The sequence below is a fragment of the Bidens hawaiensis genome, unplaced genomic scaffold, assembly GCF_021521415.1.
Source record: "Bidens hawaiensis isolate Kalapana, Puna unplaced genomic scaffold, B.hawaiensis_p1.1 tig00002772_1, whole genome shotgun sequence".
Classification (NCBI taxonomy): Eukaryota; Viridiplantae; Streptophyta; class Magnoliopsida; order Asterales; family Asteraceae; genus Bidens; species Bidens hawaiensis.
In genome coordinates, this window is record NW_027491150.1 from 2567960 (window position 1) to 2590019 (window position 22060).

General features: G+C 34.6%; 2 protein-coding genes across 3 annotated transcripts; both read left to right on the plus strand.

Moving 5' to 3' along the window:
- The first annotated feature begins 514 nt into the window (after nt 1–514).
- LOC143621194 (bifunctional riboflavin kinase/FMN phosphatase-like) lies at nt 515–5287 on the plus strand. 2 transcript variants are annotated; one of them, XM_077092703.1, is made up of 11 exons: nt 515–693; nt 1878–1996; nt 2119–2305; nt 2422–2552; nt 2654–2723; nt 2829–2894; nt 3723–3877; nt 3966–4061; nt 4160–4311; nt 4401–4484; nt 4935–5287. In XM_077092703.1, the coding sequence occupies exons 2-11, from the start codon at nt 1927–1929 to the stop codon at nt 5082–5084; spliced, it is 1161 nt and encodes a 386-aa protein (XP_076948818.1). In that variant the 5' UTR covers nt 515–693; nt 1878–1926; the 3' UTR covers nt 5085–5287. The 2 variants fall into 2 exon arrangements, with proteins under 2 accessions (XP_076948818.1, XP_076948819.1); XM_077092704.1 differs by having other exon boundaries at nt 515–689.
- A 1257-nt stretch (nt 5288–6544) lies between these two features.
- LOC143621193 (uncharacterized) lies at nt 6545–10822 on the plus strand. The gene is made up of 15 exons (XM_077092702.1): nt 6545–6793; nt 6854–6916; nt 8387–8442; nt 8520–8600; nt 8708–8781; nt 8945–9027; nt 9174–9280; nt 9369–9511; nt 9581–9628; nt 9699–9751; nt 9878–9962; nt 10056–10122; nt 10286–10402; nt 10535–10666; nt 10779–10822. The coding sequence occupies exons 1-14, from the start codon at nt 6606–6608 to the stop codon at nt 10657–10659; spliced, it is 1290 nt and encodes a 429-aa protein (XP_076948817.1). The 5' UTR covers nt 6545–6605; the 3' UTR covers nt 10660–10666; nt 10779–10822.
- Nucleotides 10823–22060: the final 11238 nt, after the last annotated feature.

The following is a 22060-nucleotide window of genomic DNA, read 5'->3' on the forward strand; positions in this document are numbered from 1 at the left end:
ACACGTTTATTATTTATTAATTATTTTATATTACATATGTATTTAATTAGTTTTATATATTTCAAGAGAAATCTTAAAACGACCTTAATCTCAAATCGACCTTGTGTATTACCTTAAACGAGCCAAATCCAGACTCGAGCTCGATCATGTAAAAAGTCCAAAACAAGTCAAACTTAAAAATACACAAGGATCGTTAAGTCTCAACAAGCCTAAACGAGCTTCCTATACAAAACTTGAGCTCATACTCGTTAACTAAACGATCTTTATTCATGGCTCGGACTTGACAAAGCCCATCTCATTTCATTTCAAGCTTTCTATCAATCCAAACTCAAGTAACTCACAGTCGTCTCGTCTCGTTTGCACCCCTAATACAAGGACCACTATTGACAAGTCCACATAATCCAACACCCGTGATTTAAACTTTTAATAATAATAAAATAATAAGTTGGTCTCACACTCGCACTCGCACTCGCACTCGCACCTAACATGACGTCTTCATTAACAAACAAACAAACAAACACGATAAAGCTTTGTTTTATCAGTCCGATTTCACCACACCACGTAATTCACCGTCGTAATTCCGTCCATAATAATAATAATAATAATAATAATTTGTCTGCTAAACAAACATCTGGCCGTAGAACTTGTTGCCGGTTATCAAATCAGTTTAATTAATAATTAAATCAAAGGTACGTACGGATTTCATTTCTATGTATCAAACCCTAACAATTGGATAGTATTGTTTTACTGATTTGGATATGCATGATTGGATTAAGTTTTGTGGAGTATAATTATTGAAGTACCGGATATTATTATGTAGATTAGGTGTTCGATAAATTGCTTGTGTACGGAATTAATATTATGATACTGATGGTTTGTTAGTTTGTTTACTTTAAGGTGTTTGATAAAATGCCTGCATGAAATTTGTATGTGTTTGCTGAATAATATCATACTATTAAATTTGACATATCTATGTAGTTATTATTAGTTAATGTGGAAAAATATTGGATATCGTTATCGCGGTGGGATATCTGTAACTATAGTATCATGAAGAATTTATATATCTATCTCAGTATACTCTCATACTATTAGCAAATTATCCTTTTGCAACTTGCAAAACACTAACAATTGTAGCAAGTAGGAACTGATTAAGACTTAAAACACCAACATTAAACACTAAATGTTGATAATTAAGACTTAAAACACTGATATCGGGAATATCGGTGAAATATAGCCGATATTATCGGTACTGACATTTTGACCGATATTTCACGTGTGGACCGATAACCGAGATACCACCGATATTGACTATGTAGAGTTTGATTTAATTGCTTGTTTATGTACTGTATGAATAGCTAGATATTATGAGTTTGGGTCCTAGTATGCTTACGCAGTTATTTAATATTAATAGGTTGGATAATATGAAGATAAGGTGTTTGATAAAATGCCTGAATGATATTGTTATTGGAAGTTAATCCTAACTAGTCAATGTGTTGAAGTTAAAGGGATTGAACCGTGATTCGTGAAAGATTCAAGAGATAGGTTTAATTTATAAGTATGCTTATCGGTGTAATAATTTGATTTAATTGCATGTTATTAGGAGTTTGGGTGGTCATATGTTTAGGAAGTTATTTAATATAAATAGATGGTTACGGCTATATAAATTCGGGGCCTGATTTCCTACAATTTGTCAGGCATTAGTTCAAATTACCTGTCAGTGTTAATCGAAATTACTAGTACGCTGAAATTACACTCAGTATATGGACAAACTGGAAATACAACAAATTCAATGTAATTTTCCCATTTTTGATTGCATACTCCCTGTTACTTTCTAAAAGTTTGGCATATGTCTAAACCAATCTGTATTGCTACTGCAGAGTTTTGTGATTGCGAGCCTAAAGTATTCGCCTTGTCCTGATAAATTGGATGATGAATTCTATAAGGAAATTGGCTTCATGTGTGATTCTTGACTTGGATGGAACACTTGTAAATACAGGTATCGTTTTGCTTTCTAATGCACATTATTGTGGAAGGTTAAGTTGCTTTAATCAGCATGAATTTAGAGGTTAAGTTGACGCATAACTTGAAATTCGTTAGCTTAAAATATCTTTATGACAGATGGTATTGTGAGTGAAATTTTGAAAGTTTACTTGGTTAAATACAAGAAGAAATGGGATGGGAGAGAAGCACAAAAGATAATTGGGAAAACACCTATAGAAGCTGCAGCTGCTATTGTTGAGGATTATGGGCTTCCTTTGTCAAAAGAAGACTTGCTTTCAGAAATTTCTCCAATGTTCTCTGATCAGTTATGAACCACACTCTTCCTATTAGTTTTCACTTACTAGACAAAATTTGGATGACAATGGTTGAAACTGTATAGAACTTTGATATGATTTCTGATTTTATTATTCAAATTGCCAGATGGTGCAAACTTAAAGCGCTGCCAGGCGCCTATCGTTTGATTAAACATTTGAGAGGCCATGGAGTGCAAATGGCATTGGCTTCTAATTCTCCAAGAGATAGCATTGAACAAAAGATCAGTTATCATCCTAGTAAGTTGAATATGATAAGCACACCGAATCTTCCAATTACGAGCTTTTAGACAAGTTAGTCACATAGTTTAAGTTGTTATCTTAGAAGTTTCTATTTGCAGCTTGGAAAGAATCCTTTACAGCCATTGTTGCAGGTGATGAAGTAAAAGCAGGAAAGCCATCTCCGGAAATGTAAGATGAAACATGCTGAGTTGCTCTAGCTAGTTTGTGTTTTTTATTATAAAGTTATCAGATGACGGTTCTCATCTTAAACATTGTACTTTTTTCTATTATCAGATTCCTGGAAGCAGCAAAGAGGCTTAGCATTGATCCTTCCAAATGTCTTGTTATTGAAGATTCACTGTAAGTTTGCTTTTCAGAAACGATGTTGCATCAGTTTGTTTCAGTAAAGGTGCTTATCATAAATAAGCTTCAGTATCATAAATAGAAGATACACCACCCCTGACAGTCTGACACAACACATTACTGTCACATCAGTTAGTTTCAGTAAAGTTATATGGGCCGTATAACCTTATACAGGCCCTATAGCTATTGCAGACCACCTTTGGCTCGATTAGTTAGGGTCAATATTGGTGAATTGTTATATTAGTCAATGATGGCTAGTTAGGATCAATATTGGTCAGTGATGGTAAACTAGAGTCAATATTGGTTAACTACCATCATAATCATTAAGGCCCAATACAGAACATTAATACATGAATGAGCGAATAAACCCCATTAAGATATGTATGTTTGGATCTATACTGTGTTATTGCTCATGTTAATTTAATACGACTCATTACAACCTTATATAACACTTCAAGACCTAATTTGACATAATAAAGGCCATAGTGGGCCATTAAGAGCTATCTGTATGGGCTGTTAACCTTATTCGGCGCATGATATTTGAAAAATGTTATACAACCTGTATAATCTGTCAGTGATCTGTGATGTGTGGATAGTATGTCAGTGGTGTGCGTATAGCCTGATTCTTCAGAAATGAACTAAAACGCCTGTCAACTGTTTGAAAAATTGCTAGCTCAATTTTTAGAAAACAATTTTGTACACCCTTCTGTACAAAAAGAGATGACAAATTGTTAAACTGAAATCCAGGAAACTGTTTATATGCTTATAAACTGTCTTCTTGATGATAACATGATTATTAAAATTGCAATGATTTGTACGCGTCAGGCCAGGTGTTGCTGCTGCTAAAGCTGCTGACATGGAAGTGGTTGCTGTACCATCTCTTCCAAAACAATCCCATCTTTACACTGCAGCTGACGAGGTGATCAATTCACTTCTCGACCTACGTCCTGAAAAGTGGGGCCTACCTCCATTTGAAGATTGTAAATACTTCTCACTAATTTATACATATTCCAGTAAACTCACTTATATGTCAGCTGTATTCACTAATTCAATGTTCTTTATTTTCAGGGATAAATGGTACTTTACCCTTAGAACCTTGGCATATAGGCGGTCCTGTTATCAAAGGTTATGGTCGGGGCTCAAAAGTGCTTGGAATACCCACAGGTTTCCCACCTTCATCTTATCTTCACTTGCATTTATCTTTTCTAAAGTTAGTATTTTTACACTAATTCTGCAATAACCAATGACCTTTACTGTTTCAGCTAATTTATCAGTGGAAGGGTATGCAACCGTCGTTTCTGAGCATCCGGCCGGTGTATATTTTGGCTGGGCCAAATTATCAAACCGGGGATTTTACAAGATGGTTATGAGCATTGGTTGGAACCCGTACTTTGATAACACCGGAAAGACTATAGTGAGTATAATCTTTTTAAACATACTTTAATCTTAAAATCATAGGTTTTTAATGCGTGTTTTATTAATCCTTCCTTTTTTTAAATTTAGGAACCATGGTTGCTTCATAAGTTTGATGAAGATTTCTATGGAGAAGAATTACATCTTATTATTGTTGGCTATATTCGACCCGAGGTATGTTTGGATAACTCGTTTAAAAAGACTAGAAGTGGCAAAATGGGTGTGTTGTTGGGTTATGGGTTAAAACGGGTAAAGTTTGCGTTCAGGTCATTCGGGTTGGGTTGACTTGACTGTTAAGTGTTAACCTGAAACACTTATGGCCGAGAACTTTCAACATCCTTATAACATGTCAAACTAATAATATCTTATTGTGTTCAGATCCTTGTATTAAATGTGTTAGGAGGTTTTATGCACTAAAATACACTTTTAACATGCCTGAACCATTTAACCTGGTAGAGATAAAATATTACCAAATTTGTTTTTAAGTAAACCGGTTAAAATTAACCGTGTAATAAGTAGTTTTATGCTATTAAAAGTTTCGTGATGCCAAGATGAAATTGTTTGGTCCTTGATTATTTTGTATATTTCACATATGAATTATGATTTGATTCTGATGGATGACAGGCCAACTTTCCGTCTCTGGAAAGCCTTATTGCTAAAATACATGAAGACGGTAAAATTGCTGAGAATACGTTTGATCTTCCTTTATACGCCAAGTACAAAGATGAGACATACTTCAAAAGCATTGCACTTGCTCAAAATAATAATTTGTGACATTGATTTTTTTTATCAACATACAAATATGAGACACATTTCATGTTCCCATTAACAGATTTCCATGTATTGTTGGGCTATGTATTTAAAAAAATGTAATCTGGACTACTAAGAATGATGCGTTTTCGCAAAGTAATTTGATGTTTATTGGGACTTCAAGTCACCCGGTTTTCCGAGAGTACGAATTGTGTATTTTGAAAGAAAAAAAAATACTAGTCCCTTAGGAGTAAGATGATGCATGTAGGCATCTATTTTGAAAGCATATAACTATTAAACTGTCTTGTAAGATTATTTATTCTCAGATGCGTCTTATAATTGTGACTCAGTGATATATTCGATGATAAGAAACTAGGGCCATTCGTGATCCACTCTTGACAGTTTATTATGAGCAAATTATCGGAAAGTAAGACAAAGGCTGTTAGACCATCATCCGTAAATCCGTAATGGAACGTTTTAGAGGGGAAAAGAGCCCAAAACGCCCGATACACCGCCTTGGGGTGTTTTGAGGGCTCAATTATCGGTTGAAGGCGGGGCTAAACTGTCTCCGACCAATGGAGGAGGGCATTTTCCTCTTCCATCACTACACATGGTCGGCACGGGAAGGGAAATGGCACAGGGTGAGGGGATTGATGTTCGTTCCCTACCCATCTTTTCTTGTTTCTCCAATTTGACACCTATGTCCTGCATCTAAGCTCGAATTCGGGTATTGATGACCGGTAGAGATCCAATAACTTACAGAAGAGTCAAAACACCGTTAAAGAAAAAGTAAAAAAGGAAGAAAAGTAAAATGAGCTTGTGTTGGAGTGGGTAAATAAGAGACTCGGTGTTTCATATTCTGCCCCTAGCATTTAGTTTCAGAGGAACCAGAGTGATAATGAGAGACTGACCGAGTATGCGTCTTTCACTAGTTGGATTCTTTGAATTGAACGGGTTTTATCTCATCACACTGTTGTGCCTTCGGGAAAGTGTTCACGGGCGTTGAACTTAAGGTGATGGTTTTCATAGGATAAAAAACGAGTGTATCCAGATATGGTGAATTCAAAGTAACCTATTTGAAAGATTCGTTGACCATTAAAAAAACTGATTTTATGACTTGGATAGTTTGATATTCACATTAAACCATGAATAGAGGAACGACTTATAGTTGGGAGTGACGGACCCCTAAGGGCTGTTCAAAAAGCTCGAGGCTCGGGCTCGTGGCTCGCTCGATAAAAGCTCGAATAAAACTAACTAAAAAAACTTGACTTGAAACATCCTAAGCCGAGCTGGCTCATTTTTGTTATCGAGCCAAAATTGACTTAAGCTCGGCTCGATCTTAATCTCGTTTAACTTCAAAATCGAGCTAGAGCCTTAGTTGAGTTGCTTCGTTTAATTTCGAGCCTGAGCTCGAAACCACCATGGCTCGAATCGGGCTCGACTCGGGAATAGCCATGGCCTTGGTCATCGAGCGCCCATTTTGTTAATTTTGGCGCTCTTATAATTAAATCAATAAATTCTAGTTACTGAGTTGACTCAGTGAAAATGGAGGAGCAACAGCAGCAGCTCGTAGATACCGAACAACAGACGGCGGATAACCAATCGAAATATAATAGTAATAATAATTATCCGGCAGCAATTCGTTTCGACGTTCCTCCTTACAAAACCTACCATTTTTATAAACATTTTAGAGCCTCTAATAACCCTAATAACTTCCTCAAGGGCGTCAAATGGTAAACTATTATTATTATTATTATTATTGTTATTATTATTATTGATTGTTGTTGTTTTAGGTCACCGGATGGTTCGTGCTTTTTGACGAGCTCTGATGATAATACTCTCAGTGTATTCACGTTGTAAGTAGTTTATATAATCAATTCTCACTGTTTTTAAGTACATTTTTGTGTATTGATTGTTTCAAGTACCCTGGTGTCATCAATTTCGCCGAGGGGGTGTTTTGACTTATGAAAGCTCGAGCTCAAGCTCTGCTCGTTTCGAGCTCTTTCTGAAGCTCGAGCTTGACCTGTTTTGACTTAGGAGTGTTCTAGCTCTTTTTCTAAAGCTCAACCTAGGCTTGTTTTGACTTACGAGAGCTTGAGCTCGATTCTTTTATATCCAGCTCTTTTTCTATAGTTCGAGCTTGGCTTGGTGGTTATTTTTACAAGCTCAAGCTGTGCTCGTTTTCTAAAGCTCGAGCTCGACTGGGGGTTGCGGCGCAGCTTGTTGCCCGTTTGCCTGCCACTTTATTGTAATCGCTTTGTTGTAGCTGATATATATAAAGATAAATGGGAATAAAAAATTAAAAAATAAAACCGGGGAGTCGTTTTTATAAACCTGACTCGGCTTGTTTTGAGTTACAAGAGCTCGAGCTCAAACTCGGGAGTCATTTTTAGAAGCTCGAGCTCGAGTTGGCTTGTTTTGACTTACAAAAGCTGGGCCCAAGATTCGTTTTTACTAGCTCAGGCTTAGCTTGCTTTGACTTACGAGAGCTTGAGCTCGGCTAGTTTTGAGCTCTTTTTCTACAACTCGAGCTTGGCTTGGGAGTCGTTTTTTCAACCTTGGGCTCAGCTCATGTATTATTTATTAACTAATTCATTAATATTTTTAATTATTTTTATATATTTTGGGAAAACTTAAAACTAGCCTAAGCTCTAGTCGAGCTCTTGTGCAGTACCTTAAACGAGCCAAAGTTCGGGTCGAGCTTAGTTGTATAGTGTGAAATTAATACATAGAAGTCCAAAAGAACTAAAATTAGAAAAATAGACAAGGCTCGTTCAGGCTCGACGAGCCTAAACGATCTTCCCATACGAGGCTTCAGCTCGGACTCGATAAGTAAGCGAACTTTATTTGAGGCTTGGCTCGTTTCAAGCTCTTTTTTTCGAGCTCGGCTCGGGAATCATTTTCACAAGCTGGAGCTCGGATCATGTATTATTTGTTACCTAATTTATTATCATTATTAATTATATTCATATTGTTGAGAAACCTTAAACGGGCCTAAGCTCGAGTTGAGCTCGTGTAGTCATGTGCAACGCCTTAAACGAGCCAAATCTCAGCTCGAACTCTGTTGTATAGTTTGTAATTAATATGTAGAAGTCTAAAAGAGCTAAAGTTTAAAAATACACAAGTTAAGGCTCGATGAGTCTAGATGATCTTCCCATACAAGACTCGAGCTCGGGCTCAATAATTAAACGAGCTTTATTTGAGGCTTGGCTCGTTTTGAGCTTTTTATTGATCTGATCTTGTGTATCTCTCGAGCAGTTCGACCATTTTCACCCCATTGATCGTGAGGTTTATACATTTGTAATCACTCTTTTATTCTTTCACAGACCAGATTATGAAAACAATGCAGATGAAAATATTTATTCTTCAGCTTCTACTGAAGGTTAGTTTATAATTTATATTTAATAATTACAGGAAATCTTTAGTATTTTATTTCTCATCATACTTTGTGATTTGCAGATTCATTTCCTGCAAACCTTGCTATAACCGAGGGAGAATCCATATATGATTACTGTTGGTACCCTTACATGTCTGCTTCAGGTGCATCTCTTTAATGGCAATCCTTTTCCGTTATTATTAATTTTTTTAGTTTTATTTGCATGTAAATCGTCCTTTAACAAGAACAATGCACTCTAATTGTATTGTAGATCCGGTCTCTTGTGTGTTTGCAACTACAACACGGGACCATCCTATTCATCTCTGGGATACGAGTACAGGCCAGGTGTGTCATCATATCTTTGAGTGAATTTAATTTTTCACTGATCTTAGAAATATTATCCATGTATTAAATGCCACTAAATGAGCATTACAAGTATCTTTTATATCATGAATACTTTTTGTGTTATATCATAATATGAAACACTTCGTTTAAACTGTAATTGCAGTTACGTTGCACATATAGAGCATATGATAACATGGATGAAATAACTGCTGCATTTTCAATTGGTTTCAACCCCACAGGGACTAAGTAAGCTTCTACTTTCTGCAAGAAACTAAAGCTGCAAAACTTTAAAGGATTTATTCAATATTTTTTATAATGCTGGTTGTCACCTTGTTCTAATGTACAAATTATTAGTTTGAAAATATTGATACTGAAAAGATGATGTAATTCAGGATATTTGCTGGTTACAACAAGTCCATCAGGATATTCGATATTCATCGTCCCGGTAGAGATTTTGAACAACATTCAACCATTCAAGGAAATAAGGAAGGCCAATCAGGTTGGTTATTGGTACTCACACGTTATTTTAAATAATTCTTCTAATGTTAAATGAAATTTAACTGCAATCATATATTCGTTGTTTTCAGGTATCATATCTTCAATTGCCTTTTCTCCAAGTCACACGGGGATGCTTGCTACAGGGTCATATAGTCAAACTACCGCAATACATAGGGAAGATAATATGGAACAATTGTGTGTGTTACATGGTCAAGAAGGTGGGGTCACACATGTAAGTAAACAACTATGATTATAAGTTTGCGTCTAATCATTATTAAGAAAATCACTAATATCGTTACAGGTTCAATTCTCCAAAGATGGAAATTACCTTTATACAGGGGGGCGAAAGGTATAATTACTGTTTTTTCATTATAGTAATTAGTTATATTCCTACTTATTATTATATGCTATTTGTGTAGGATCCATATATCTTATGCTGGGACATACGCAAGACCGTTGAAATTGTATACAAGTAGGTACCTTTTTCTCTTTGGTAATATTTACAAATAGTTGTTTAATTCAATTTATCATATTATGTTGGTACTAGACTTAAATGATTATATATTCAAGTCTAATGTTTTTCTTTGTTTAATATTAGATTATATAGGTCGACTGAGACAACCAATCAACGGATACAGTTTGACACTGAGCTCTATGGTCGACATCTTGGTACTGGTGGACAGGTATTTTTGTAAAATTTTCACTTATGACTAAACCTTAGTGTAATTCTGTAACACATTCCAGTAGATTAATTATTTTACAAAATGTGAATGTAGGATGGTTTGGTACATATATATGATCTACAAACAGGTCAATGGGTCTCGAGCTTTCAAGCTGCATCAGGTACTCCTATTTCGCACTTCTTATAAGTTATAAATGCAATAGTTTTGTAATGATACTCATCCTATATATATATATATATATATATATATATATATATATATATATTTGAATGAGACTTAACTAACACGTCTGTAATTTTAATTTATAAATGCTTTGTGTGCAGATACGGTTAGTGGTTTCTCTTTCCATCCGTTTTTGCCAATGGCCGCAACTGCTTCAGGACACCGAAGATTTGGAGCTCTTGATGATTCCGATGGTGATTTGAGTTTGACTTTATCAGGTATATTTTTCTAACCCTTTTACTGATTATGTCCACTAACAAAGTTATAATATGATTTGGATTCATTAAACCTTGTATATACTTTTACAGTTTTAAACAATGCTCTTAATATCATTAGTATATTTCGTGCAGATGACGAAAATTGTGCTTCGGTTTGGAGTTTCTCTGTTTACTCAGCAGAGGATTATGCTGCAAACACCAAGCATGTTGACTCCAAAAGTCAATTCGATCAAGAAAACTCGTTCGTAGACTCTTGATCTAAAGGTCAATTTTTTCGTATTAGCAATCCATATTTTGGAATATCGCAAGTTTTGTAGAAACAATGTACATTGAAGATGGTATTGTCGGAGAACGGTTTTTATTGTTCATGCTTAAGATTATGATCCGTTTTCAGCGTTTATTAATTGAGCCTTATGTATTAATAATTTTGTCATAATTATTGTCAGACTGAAACTACATGAGCTAAGGTTTTAGATGTCTCATGTTTGGCGTAAATGATTATTAATTGAGTCTTTTTTTTAATATAAAAAGACTCGACGAAAGGTCATACGGGTCAAATGAGATTGTTCTCTCAAACGCATACGGGCTTATTTCATGACTAGGTGATCTATAAAAAATATCAAAGGGTAGGACCCGACCCTCTTACCCAAGACCCAGCCCTAACACTTTACCCTTTTAGAAAAAAAAAACATGGACCTAGGACCCTACCCTCTAAATAATGAACGGGCCGGGTATGCAGGGTACAAAGCTAACCGGGTACACAGTGGTTAAACATATTTTTATCTGTAATGAGTATAAAAACATATTCGAAGCAGGCATATGAACTAAACTTAGAAAGTCAAAACCGTTTTACATCCATCAAATCTTAAACTCCTTGAATAAATACGCAATCAAGCAATCCAGTTCTTGATTTATATAAAGATAAAGAAACTACGTTTAACCATGTACTTGAGCGTGAATTCATGTTGCTAAGTGCGAAACACGTTCTCACCAAGAACTTGAGCAAGATAGAGGGTGGATCCATCTGGGATAAAGTAGTCTGCAAGGGTGAAGGTGTCCTCGTGTAGCCGCTTATACGGCAAAAACAAAACCTGCTGACCCCTAGGAATGCCATTCTGGGACTGAATCATGGCTTTCACAGCGTGAATGGTGTCTGTGCTTTCGACATTTAGACGAATGGTCTTCTGAGTGACGGGTAACTGGATGTAAATCGTCATCGACACGCTTCTCGTCATGAACGCATCATCCACAAGCCAGAAGGTGACCTTCTCGTGGATGTCGTAATTTGACAGGAAGCAGTTGTCGTCAAGCTCCTCTCCAGGACGGACCAGCTTCTTCCGCTTGAAAGAAACGTCAGCCATTTTTTCAATCGCCTTTTTAACTTTTTTGATCTTGCAGTTGTTAAGAACCAACCAATGGTTCTCATCCGTTTCATCGGTGGACTCCAAAAAACCATCGGGTTTTTGTTTAGTCCCCATCAGCACAAGATCCAGGGTGGACCCTTCATCAATGTTGTAGTCGGCCATCGTGCATGCTTTCGTATCGAGTCTTGTTCCAGCGAAGAATAGCGTCTGCCTGAAAGGGAGAATACCTTTCTGGCAGCGGATCAGGTGCATCAAGTCACAAATTTCACGGCAATTATTAACTGCCAGGGTGATGGTATTTCCATTATTGACTAACACGCACGAATATCAGCGTCGACCACCACTTTTCCCAGTACACAGGTTCAGGGATGAGTTCCCAACGAATGTCACGGTTGTCAAGGCTGTAGGTGTATCTGGTCTTCGCCTTAACAAGATCAAGCGTGTCGGAGCCGTTAACGTCATGAGTGATGGTTTTGCCTGTGGTGGGCCTGATGACCAGCAGCATCTATATAAAGAATCAAAGAACATATCACCCAAATGTTACTTAGGCCTGTAAACGAACCGAACGTTCGGCGGGAAGTTCGTTTATTTATTAAACGAACGAACATGAACACATGTTCCGTTCGTTTATTTATGTATGTTTATTTATGTTCGTTTATGTATTAATAGAACATAATTCATTATTATCTGGATGAGTCATCTAATTAAATGTTTTATATTTTTTTAATTTGTGTTCATTTAAGTGTTTTCAATTATGTCCGTTTATGTTTGTTGTGTTCACTTACATTTGTTCATCTATATTCATTTATGTAATTATGTCGGTCTCAATCTCATCCAAATGTACAAAACATACTAACAAAACAAATGTAGCATACTTGATCCAAATGTACAAAAGACAACATGCTACTATTCGAAAAGTAACCATGCGAACAAAACAAGTAATAAATCGGTACCTTTGTGATGACGGAAGGAAGGCACGAACAGTTGTCAATGTTGCTGCATTCATGCGGCATTACTTTGATCTTCGCCATAACAATATCGAACGTGTCCGAGCCTTTAACCTTCAAAGGGAAGGCCTTACCTGTGGTTGTGGTCCTGATGAACACCTTCATCTATACAAAAAGTAATAATAATAATGTTGTTTCACACTCAGTCCCAAATGTCTTGTATAAGCCCTAACCTTAAAAAATACTAGTTAATGAAATTTTAAGGATAAAGGTTTTTTTAATTGAAAATCCGATCTGTATATCACACTCTTCTAATAAAATAAAAATCTGGGGACCCTCGGGTAGAATTGGACCGACTAAACGATATGTTCGGTCGTTTCGAAACCCAAAACGTGGAACGTTTTGCTACCCTCTGTGCTAGCACTGACGCCAACGATCGGTTGCCGGTGTATTCGAATTGCGGAAAATGGAATGAGACCTCGATTACCTCATCTCAAAGGGGCTTACCGAAGATGCCACATTACTGGAATTTGATAGTTCACCTATAAACTTCTTTGTTAATTAAGTTTGGGTTTTCAGTTTTTTGTTATTAAGAATTATTGTGAATAACGTCTGTTCTTGAACCTTTCGGCTCGTTCCTAGCCATTCGGGTTAAATTAACAAATCATGAGTTTCTTGAGTCATTTGATTTTTGTTCTTGAACCTTTCGGGTTGTTCCTAGCCAGTCTTTCAGATGAAGTCTATTAACAAATCATGAATTTCTTGTGTCATTTGATTATTAACATACATGGATTCAATATGAGATGTGGTGCGCGTTGAAATACAAGTTAAAAAAAAAAAAAAAAAGGAGCCACAACTTTGGGTCTATGTGTAACATCCCAATTTCAATGGGATTTATACGTATTCTAAAAAAAAAAATGATTTCGTATGCTGAAGTAGTACTTAAATATATGCTAAATTTATATTTGTAACACCCCCGTTTTATCATATCTATTTGCCGAGTCACTATGAGATAACTGGTATATTCTCAAAACTAAATTAACAAAGGTTATGTCTAAATTATATTGTATTTTCATTTTTTTGATCCAGTTTGGTTAAAGATCGGTTTAAGATCGATATGGTTATTATCTGATTTATGAGAAGTCGAGTATTGAAGGGAGACATTGATGTTCATACTTAAAGTTTTGACCAAAGTATATATCTATATCTATACAATATATAATATAGGAGTTAGGGACCTCTTAAATTTTAAGAGGTACCACTCTTATTGCATGTCATACAAGTAATAATGCATAAAGTTTTAAAAATTTAGGCGCAATTTAGTCTTTGCTCATTCAAAAATAAGTTACGATAATGGTCTTTCAACTTTAATCAAGTTTGTTAATTTATTAAATAGTTACACATTTTCCCCTAATTCTAAACCAACTACCCCCGTGATTCTTTAACGACCGTAACTATTTAATATTTTTTCTAAAAAATTACACCATAAAAACGAGCATTTTAGTCTCTTTAATTTGAGTATGGTATTGCTATAGTTTATTAATTTTTAAAAAACTAACATGTTACGCGATTACCATTTATTACCGGCAACTGGTCGGACAGGTTCAGCTAATGGTGTTGGAATGGGTTAGAATGGAACATGTTAATACAAAAAGGGTTAATTTAGTTCATCATGGGATGAGTTTAGATCAAAAGGGTTCATGTCAAAATGGAATTCGGGTCGAAACTGGTCCGTCAAAACAGATTGGGTTAAAAAATAGTTTATTTGAAATTACTATACATTTCATCTTTGCTTCTTGCTTGTTGCCACCAGTTACGCGCGTTTAAGCATCAGTTACGTGGATGACATACCGAGTTGCTCACGTATAGACGTTATGTGATGCGCTTACTGGCACCGGCTACATGTCCGATGCCACGTTAAATGCGTACCACCGTCAGGTTACTTACATACCGTTGTGAGGTTACAAACATACTAACACCAATTACGTTTGTGCGTACACCGTTGTATCGCACGGGCAACTTGCTGGTTAGAGATTAATGGAGGATTTTATAATGTATTTGGGTGAGTTTAAATTAATAATATCCATAAGGAGTTTATAATGAATGTAATAATAGAGTTCATGATCGTTGAAATCAGAGTAAACCGACCTAAGTCCCAATCAGTTGAGAAATTGTATTGTGTTAGGCTTTCGCATAGCTTGAATGAATTAGTCCAATCACTTGGCCCAACCAACAATATAATAATATGCCCATGAATTAATTAAATTGTTCTAATCTATATTCTATTCTCCAATCATATAAAAACTCGGATGTTACAACTTGACTTGACCACCCGTATATGGATTCTACTCCCTTTATTTGGTTTTTTGACTTGATGTGTTTTATTTCTCGCTTTATAAGGTGTCGGATAAAGTGTTCATAAGTTGGATGGCCTTAGGAAAAAAAAAACTATTTGTTTTTTTTTGTTTTATGGGGTTGCACCTTTTTATGGTACTTTAAAGCTATTTTTCGGGTAATTTTGGATATAGATCGGGTATTGAAAAAACCTTATTCGAATAGTTTTTCATTGTAATTATCCTAATTATATGCTATGTTTCTTTTGTATCTACTACCATTTTTAGCATATATATTTAATTAATAATAAATGAATAATATTTTGTGTGTGTGTTGTGGTGTGGGGGGGGGGGGGTTCATTGTTTTGCAAACACATGATACTATTGAAATTTCATCACGTTAGATTGTTGATGCATATGTCATTTGAAAATCAATTCTAACTTTTTCAAAAAAGAAAAGAAACGCTACTGATTTTCATATAATTATAACTTTTTCAATTCTAACTTTTTCAAAAAGACATCTAGGGTTAGAAAATGAGGTTTTGATAAAGTAACAGGTTTGGATACCAAGGAAAAAAAAAGTTAATAGGTTTGTATGTGATTCTAATTTGTAACGATGATTTGAAGGGGGGTGATACATGTTAAACTAAGCAGGGTTGAGTATTCGTGTTATAGTTGAACAACAATATGTCTTATAGTTAAGCAAGCAACCCTACTTAGTTTTGAAAGCATGCATGTTAAAGCATTTGTTGAGTGTTTGTCTTGTAGTTGAACAACCGTACTGAGTTTTGAAAGCGACATGACTCACCAGTGTGATCTTCAGGATTTGTTTAGTGTGAAGTCGTTTTATGTGACTGTAACGATATATGGTTACAGTATTGGTAAAGTAGAAAACTTTTTAACATTTTATTTAATTATTTTGGGTACTGCAAATTAATTGTTTGAAGATGGTAGATTGGTCTATTGGGTTAGTTGGTTACTGGAGATGATAGGCTTTTGCTACCTAGTGTTAATTGTCTTCGATCATGAGTGTAATGGTCGCTATTAGTTGGTCGTTAAAAAAATCGCAAATATGGAGGTTGTTTGTAATTATCTTAATTATGGAACTTGGAACGATAATGCATTGGTGGATATTTCAAGCAATTTACTCTTCACTTTATCTCAAGTTTTTTGGGTTAAAATTAAAGTATTTGTCGACTTGAGTTTTTTGGCTCCTCGCTGTCGTGCCGTTTGACAGGTGTGGGGGTCAGGTTTTATCCTGTGAATCCCTCAACAGGTGGACTGCTAGGGGCTCCGTCCGTCCGAAGTAGTGGCCGGCTCGGGCTACCTTTAGCCAATGGGGGCGCGTACGGGATACCCGGTATTACTTAGTTGGCCGTAGAAAAACAAAAAAAAACTTTATGTTGGTTGTATGAAAATAAGACATTTAAAAAACGTTGACTTCATATGAATAAAATCATGGATCCACCATTAAGTATTAGTCCATTAGATTTAAATGATATTAGAATTATTTGGTTTAGCCACCTCCTAATCCAAAAACCCAAATATAACATATATTTCCATCTCCCCTGTTTAGATATTCAAGTTCTCCCACTAGTTACTACTAATGACCTACTAGACCTTCATAAAATAGAAACAAAAAAGATTTAACCCTCATACTATGTTAAAATTAAAGTATATTCCGACTTCTCCAACAAACTTCCCCACATCAATGAGATACATATCTTTAGGATTGTTCGAAGAGTAAGACCTGACCTCTTTTATCTAATCCCAAATTCGGACCATTTACCCTTTTAGGAAGAAATGTGGACCCGAGACCGTACCCTCTAAACAATAAACGAGTCGGGTACAAATAAAGGTTTCAATGGCTCAACCATTTACCCTTTAAGGCAGTAATCGTATCTCCTTTTCTGCATTTACTAGTTGCATATCTCATATATGACTTTAATATATGAAATTTAGAACAATTATACTTTCGTTTAATAACATAATAAAGTCTAACTTCGAAAGTTTATCAACCATTTGAACTGATGCAAATAATATTCACATTCACGAATTAAATGTAGAGAACAATTCGGTGATTCTCATATATATGTTTCAAATCAGTAGTATGACCCATTATTTTTATTTTTCTTAGTAGTTGGGAAACTTCGGATGAATCATATGAAACAGTTCAAGGGTTTGAAAAAGGGTCGGACCCTTGAAACCCTTTTACCCTTTAAAGTGAAATTTAAATACCCTTAACCCGACCTATATTATATATCCGGGTCTAAGTAAGGGTTTTACGAGTTGTTTATAATTAATCACTCAGTACCTTCATTTTCAACAACCATATCATTATCAACATCCATATCATCAGTCGACACGCAATTGATTCACTTGTTGCATGATGACCAATTTCGTACACGGACGCCACATTGTTGGACATATTTTTTCACCTTTCGCTCAATACCTTGTTCCCAACCACTGTGTAACAGGTGCACATCTAAGGCACTTGACCTCATCAACTGGCTTATTATTACCCGCATCCTAATAACCTTGTCTTGAATATTGTCCTATATTAAAGAATACAAAAAACATGTCGGGTCAAACTAGACATTTCATAATAAAAAAATGGCAACATATATATATATATACACGAATATATTTTATACGTCCAAATACACATATATACATACGTTCACATTTTGGGTCTAACGAGTCGTGTTCATAGTTATTTTCCAAATTTTTACTATCCCAAATCCCCAAATTACCATTCCAGACAAATCCAACCTCATGATTATTTATATACCGTCTGAACAAGTTGTTGACTCACACAAACTCAACCATACTCAAAAAATCATGTTTGACTAAGAAAAGGTCAAAGATTACCATATTTCCAACTCTACACCATCTGCTATCAACGATTTCCAACTTTTTAACATTCCAAACAGCTTGACAGAGCTTCTACACCTCCCCCGTGCTTAAGGCCTAGATAATTAAAATTAATATTATTAAAGTCTCGTGTTTTGCGCAGAACTTGATACTTTAAAACACAAATATGAAACATAACACAAAATGACCATATGGACGGATATGGAAAGTAGTGTTTGATACCTTGGTTCGCCCATATGGGTTGGCTGCAGATAAGGGAAAACGAGTCACATTTTCCTTCTCACGTGTGGTTGTTTAGTGTTTTAATCTATATACAGAAACCAAGCTGTTATTGATTCACTCGTATTTCTTTATTGAACTGTAGGTGTCGTTGTCAATGTAATTTTTGCTCCCGACAATGAAGGATTAAAGGGAGCGAAAGCCGAAAGAAGAAAAAAAACAAAAACATAAAATTACAATACTACCCCTCATGTTAGCATCAAAGTATGTAACATGAAGCATGTTTTCTGCCATTTCTTTTGTTAAAGGATGTCTATTGAAAAAACGATCAAATATAAAAGACGTCTTTTGCTATTTTGTATTAATTATAATATATGAGAATTTATTACTGGGCTCATTAGAATCAGTGGGCTTAAAAGTAGTTTAAGATTTTAGAAGGCTTGAAAACGTGAATAATGTGTTTTAATATTTCTCTCTTATTTTAACAGAATTTTAATCACTTTATTTTATATTATGATCTGTAAGCCCGTGTGAAGATGTAATCGGGTTTCATTAGTGACTTAGTGTTCTCAACTAGAGGCGGGCATACAACCCGGTTTTGGACTTGACCCGGAACCGAACCTGGTATCCCTGATCTACGAGTGGTTTCAGTTTCTGAAACCTCTCAGATAAACCGTACCCGGACAAGGAACCGAACCGGCCCACCGAAACCAGTTCCACCTCAACCGGTCAAAACCCTACCCAACCCAGCCAAAACCTGACCATACCTGGAACTAGTTCTTTCCTGGCCCGATTCTTAACTTTATTGACCAAACTCAAAACCGGTTCCTACCCAGCTCACGATTCCTAATAAAAACACAGTTTTCCCACCTCTATTCTCAACTTCTCATCACTTCTCATAATAACGTTTTGTATTTAGAAAAACACTTTACACCAATGTAGACTTCTTAGTTTGGACTTTTTTAGTAAGTACGGAGTAAAATAAAACAATAATTTACATTACTTTAACCCCTAATATACACTATTTCTAAATCTAAATCTAAATCCATCTGACTCATAATTTTAACATTGAACCTACATAAATAAATCACATAGAAGAGGAATAATAATTTGGGGTGGTGGTAAATAATGATTTGGTTGTTAAAAAAAGAAAAAAAAAAGAGGAATGTCAAATGTAAACTAATACATTAAGCTTGCCATCTCTATTTTTTTACATAGAAGTGTATCAAAATATAAATCTGATGCAGCGGTATAAACAAAATGAAGATCGAATCATGTTGATTCAACGAATACCCGTGATGAACTTCAAAAACCCTAAAAATCCCACTCAAATGTCAGGGAAAATGAAGAGAAAAAGTAATTATTATAAAATTCAAGTCTGATTGTTTATATTACATATCCAGCATATACATAAAGAGTCTAATACGAAATGGGCCTAAAATGGGCCATAGGCCGAACACAAACCCAAAAACAAAAACATAAAAACTGCAGAAAAACATAAAAATGCCCAAACTTTATTTAGGAGACATTTTTGGGCTTCGGACAGGGTAATAGGCCTGAAGCTCCGCTTCATGGGCCAAGTTATGCCCGTTTTCGTGGGCCACATTTGGAAACACAATCATGAGCCTCCAAATATAACATGGCATGTTCGTACTTGGGCGTATACTTCTGTTGTTCTCTTATTTAACATAAAGTTCGTCTCATACTAATCAATGATAGATATCTATATATATTATTATACATGAACAAACGTTTTTTAACGACGAGATCTATTATCGCTTTTTGCATGTCCTCGGAAATTTAAAGTAGGCGCAAATTCTCCTAATTTGTGTCCTACCATACGATCTGTTATATAAATAGGTAAATGTTCCTTTCCATTATGGATAGCAACAGTATGGCCCACCATTATGGGTATAATGGTAGATGCTCGGGACCAAGTTATTATTATTTCTTTTTCACTAACCAATTCCTTAAAAGATAAAAAAAATTTTCAACAAAAAGCGCTTATACAACTATCCACATCAAAATCACAATAAGTCAGTATCATATCTAGGAAACTTATGCAAAACAATATTGACTGTGAGGATATGATTAAAGTATTAAACTATGGTGACGTGGACGAATTTAGTTAGTTTAATTGAGTTGCATAGGTAGGTCAACAACTTACCAACTTGGAACATCATTATCCATGGTGATTAACCTTTTCACCTGATTTAATGTTTGTTTGTGTAGTATCATACACCTACAAAATTCGGTAATAATAATAATTATTTTTCTGACAATTATCACGATGTTCAAAAATCGTAAATTGCAATTCTGACTTTCCACAAAGAGGAAGAGGCATATGCCTCCATGTATCACGAGTTTTTTTACCAAGATGGTGTAGTTAGGAAAAATATTTACTAATTTGATGTAGTTTTAAAACTATTTGCTAAAATGGGTACTTTCTTGAAACTTGTTTTTCGCTCTTATATTAATTGAATAAACCAAAATCTAAAACTAACGTCTTTTAAAAATTATAATTTTTACCACTAAAATTTTATTTTAACACGATTCCTCTTTTCATAATTTACAACTTTATTCAAAAATTTCAATTATTGCTCGAGGTTACTGTGGAATACGTAAAAGAAATTTCAACATATGTGTAACTATCTTTTTAAATAAAATAATATTAAGTTAACTATCTATTTATTTCATATAAAGCCATAAATTTTCATTAGCATTGGTTCAAGAAAATTAATATTATTTAGAAGTAATTTTTATAACTTGTATTCGTTAACTTAAATACAAAAACGAAATACATAATTTTGTGCATCTTTTTGTTGATGTTACAGTATAAATTTAGTTGAAAACGCAGTTATATTCACAATATTATATTTTTGATATCGTAAGCTATAGTGAATGTTGGTACTCGTTATTGTACTAGTATCTTGAGTTCTTGACGAATCAAACCAATACCGTATGAACAACATTGCAACCCCAGAAACCAAAGATTTTTTTTAGTGGTTACTCAGATGACTTTTAATATTCCAACGTTTATGGATTATACAAAAATAACCTCAAAATAAATATCCTTTATTTATATTAGTATTTCATAAAAATAACCTTGGTAAAAAACTCCAGGTTGCCTTCTCACTTTCCAACACATATTTGTTCATCGTTTTTTCATTTTTATATTTAATATATATCACAAATCATTTAAATATATATATTGAGATAGAAGGAGAGTACGTTATACGAGCTAATATGTTAGATTTTATTATTTTTTTTTAACCAACAACGAATAAACCCGACTATATGAAACAATCTAATGGAGAAAGACGGCTTTATATGCCTATGATTGCATTACATTGCTGGGTAAGTCATGCCCATTAGCAATGTGTTGGATTTTATATTAATCAACTTTGAATTTAAGTTATTTAGTTTTCTTCAGATTGATTAAAAATTTATATGCACATAAATCTTCATAATTTTGAGAATTAATTTAACAATTGGGTTTTTTTTTTCTTTTTTAAGTGTATGTGTATATTCACTATATCTACATGTATATGTGCATGTTTTTATACAAATTTTTTTTAAGAGATAAAATAGAATAAAGGAAAAATAAAAATAGATCATCTCAATTTCACCACTTGTAACCAAGTTGGGTATAAGCGCCCCCTCTCATAGGCGTATATATTTAGACAAATAAACGTTTAAAAATTTTGATATTCATTTTAATTAATTTTAAAGTTATACAATATATTTATGTTTTAGGGTGCTTTTTAGAAGTGTACAAACAATTTTTGATCATTCATCACATTAACTTACTAGTCAATATTGATTTTAGTAATAAGATTATAACTGATAGAAAGTTAATAATGTCTCCAGTATCAAAAGAGTTCCTTGTATACACTATTTATTTAAATTAAAATAAAGTAT

Coding starts and splice junctions, on each gene's coding strand:
- LOC143621194 (XM_077092703.1), top strand. CDS start 1,927: ATGATGAATTCTATAAGGAAATTGGCTTCATGTGTGATTCTTGACTTG. Junction 2,895..3,722: donor CTTGTTATTGAAGATTCACT/GTAAGTTTGCTT, acceptor TGTACGCGTCAG/GCCAGGTGTTGCTGCTGCTA. Junction 4,312..4,400: donor ATAACACCGGAAAGACTATA/GTGAGTATAATC, acceptor TTTTAAATTTAG/GAACCATGGTTGCTTCATAA.
- LOC143621193 (XM_077092702.1), top strand. CDS start 6,606: ATGGAGGAGCAACAGCAGCAGCTCGTAGATACCGAACAACAGACGGCG. Junction 9,752..9,877: donor ACCGTTGAAATTGTATACAA/GTAGGTACCTTT, acceptor GTTTAATATTAG/ATTATATAGGTCGACTGAGA. Junction 9,963..10,055: donor ATCTTGGTACTGGTGGACAG/GTATTTTTGTAA, acceptor ATGTGAATGTAG/GATGGTTTGGTACATATATA.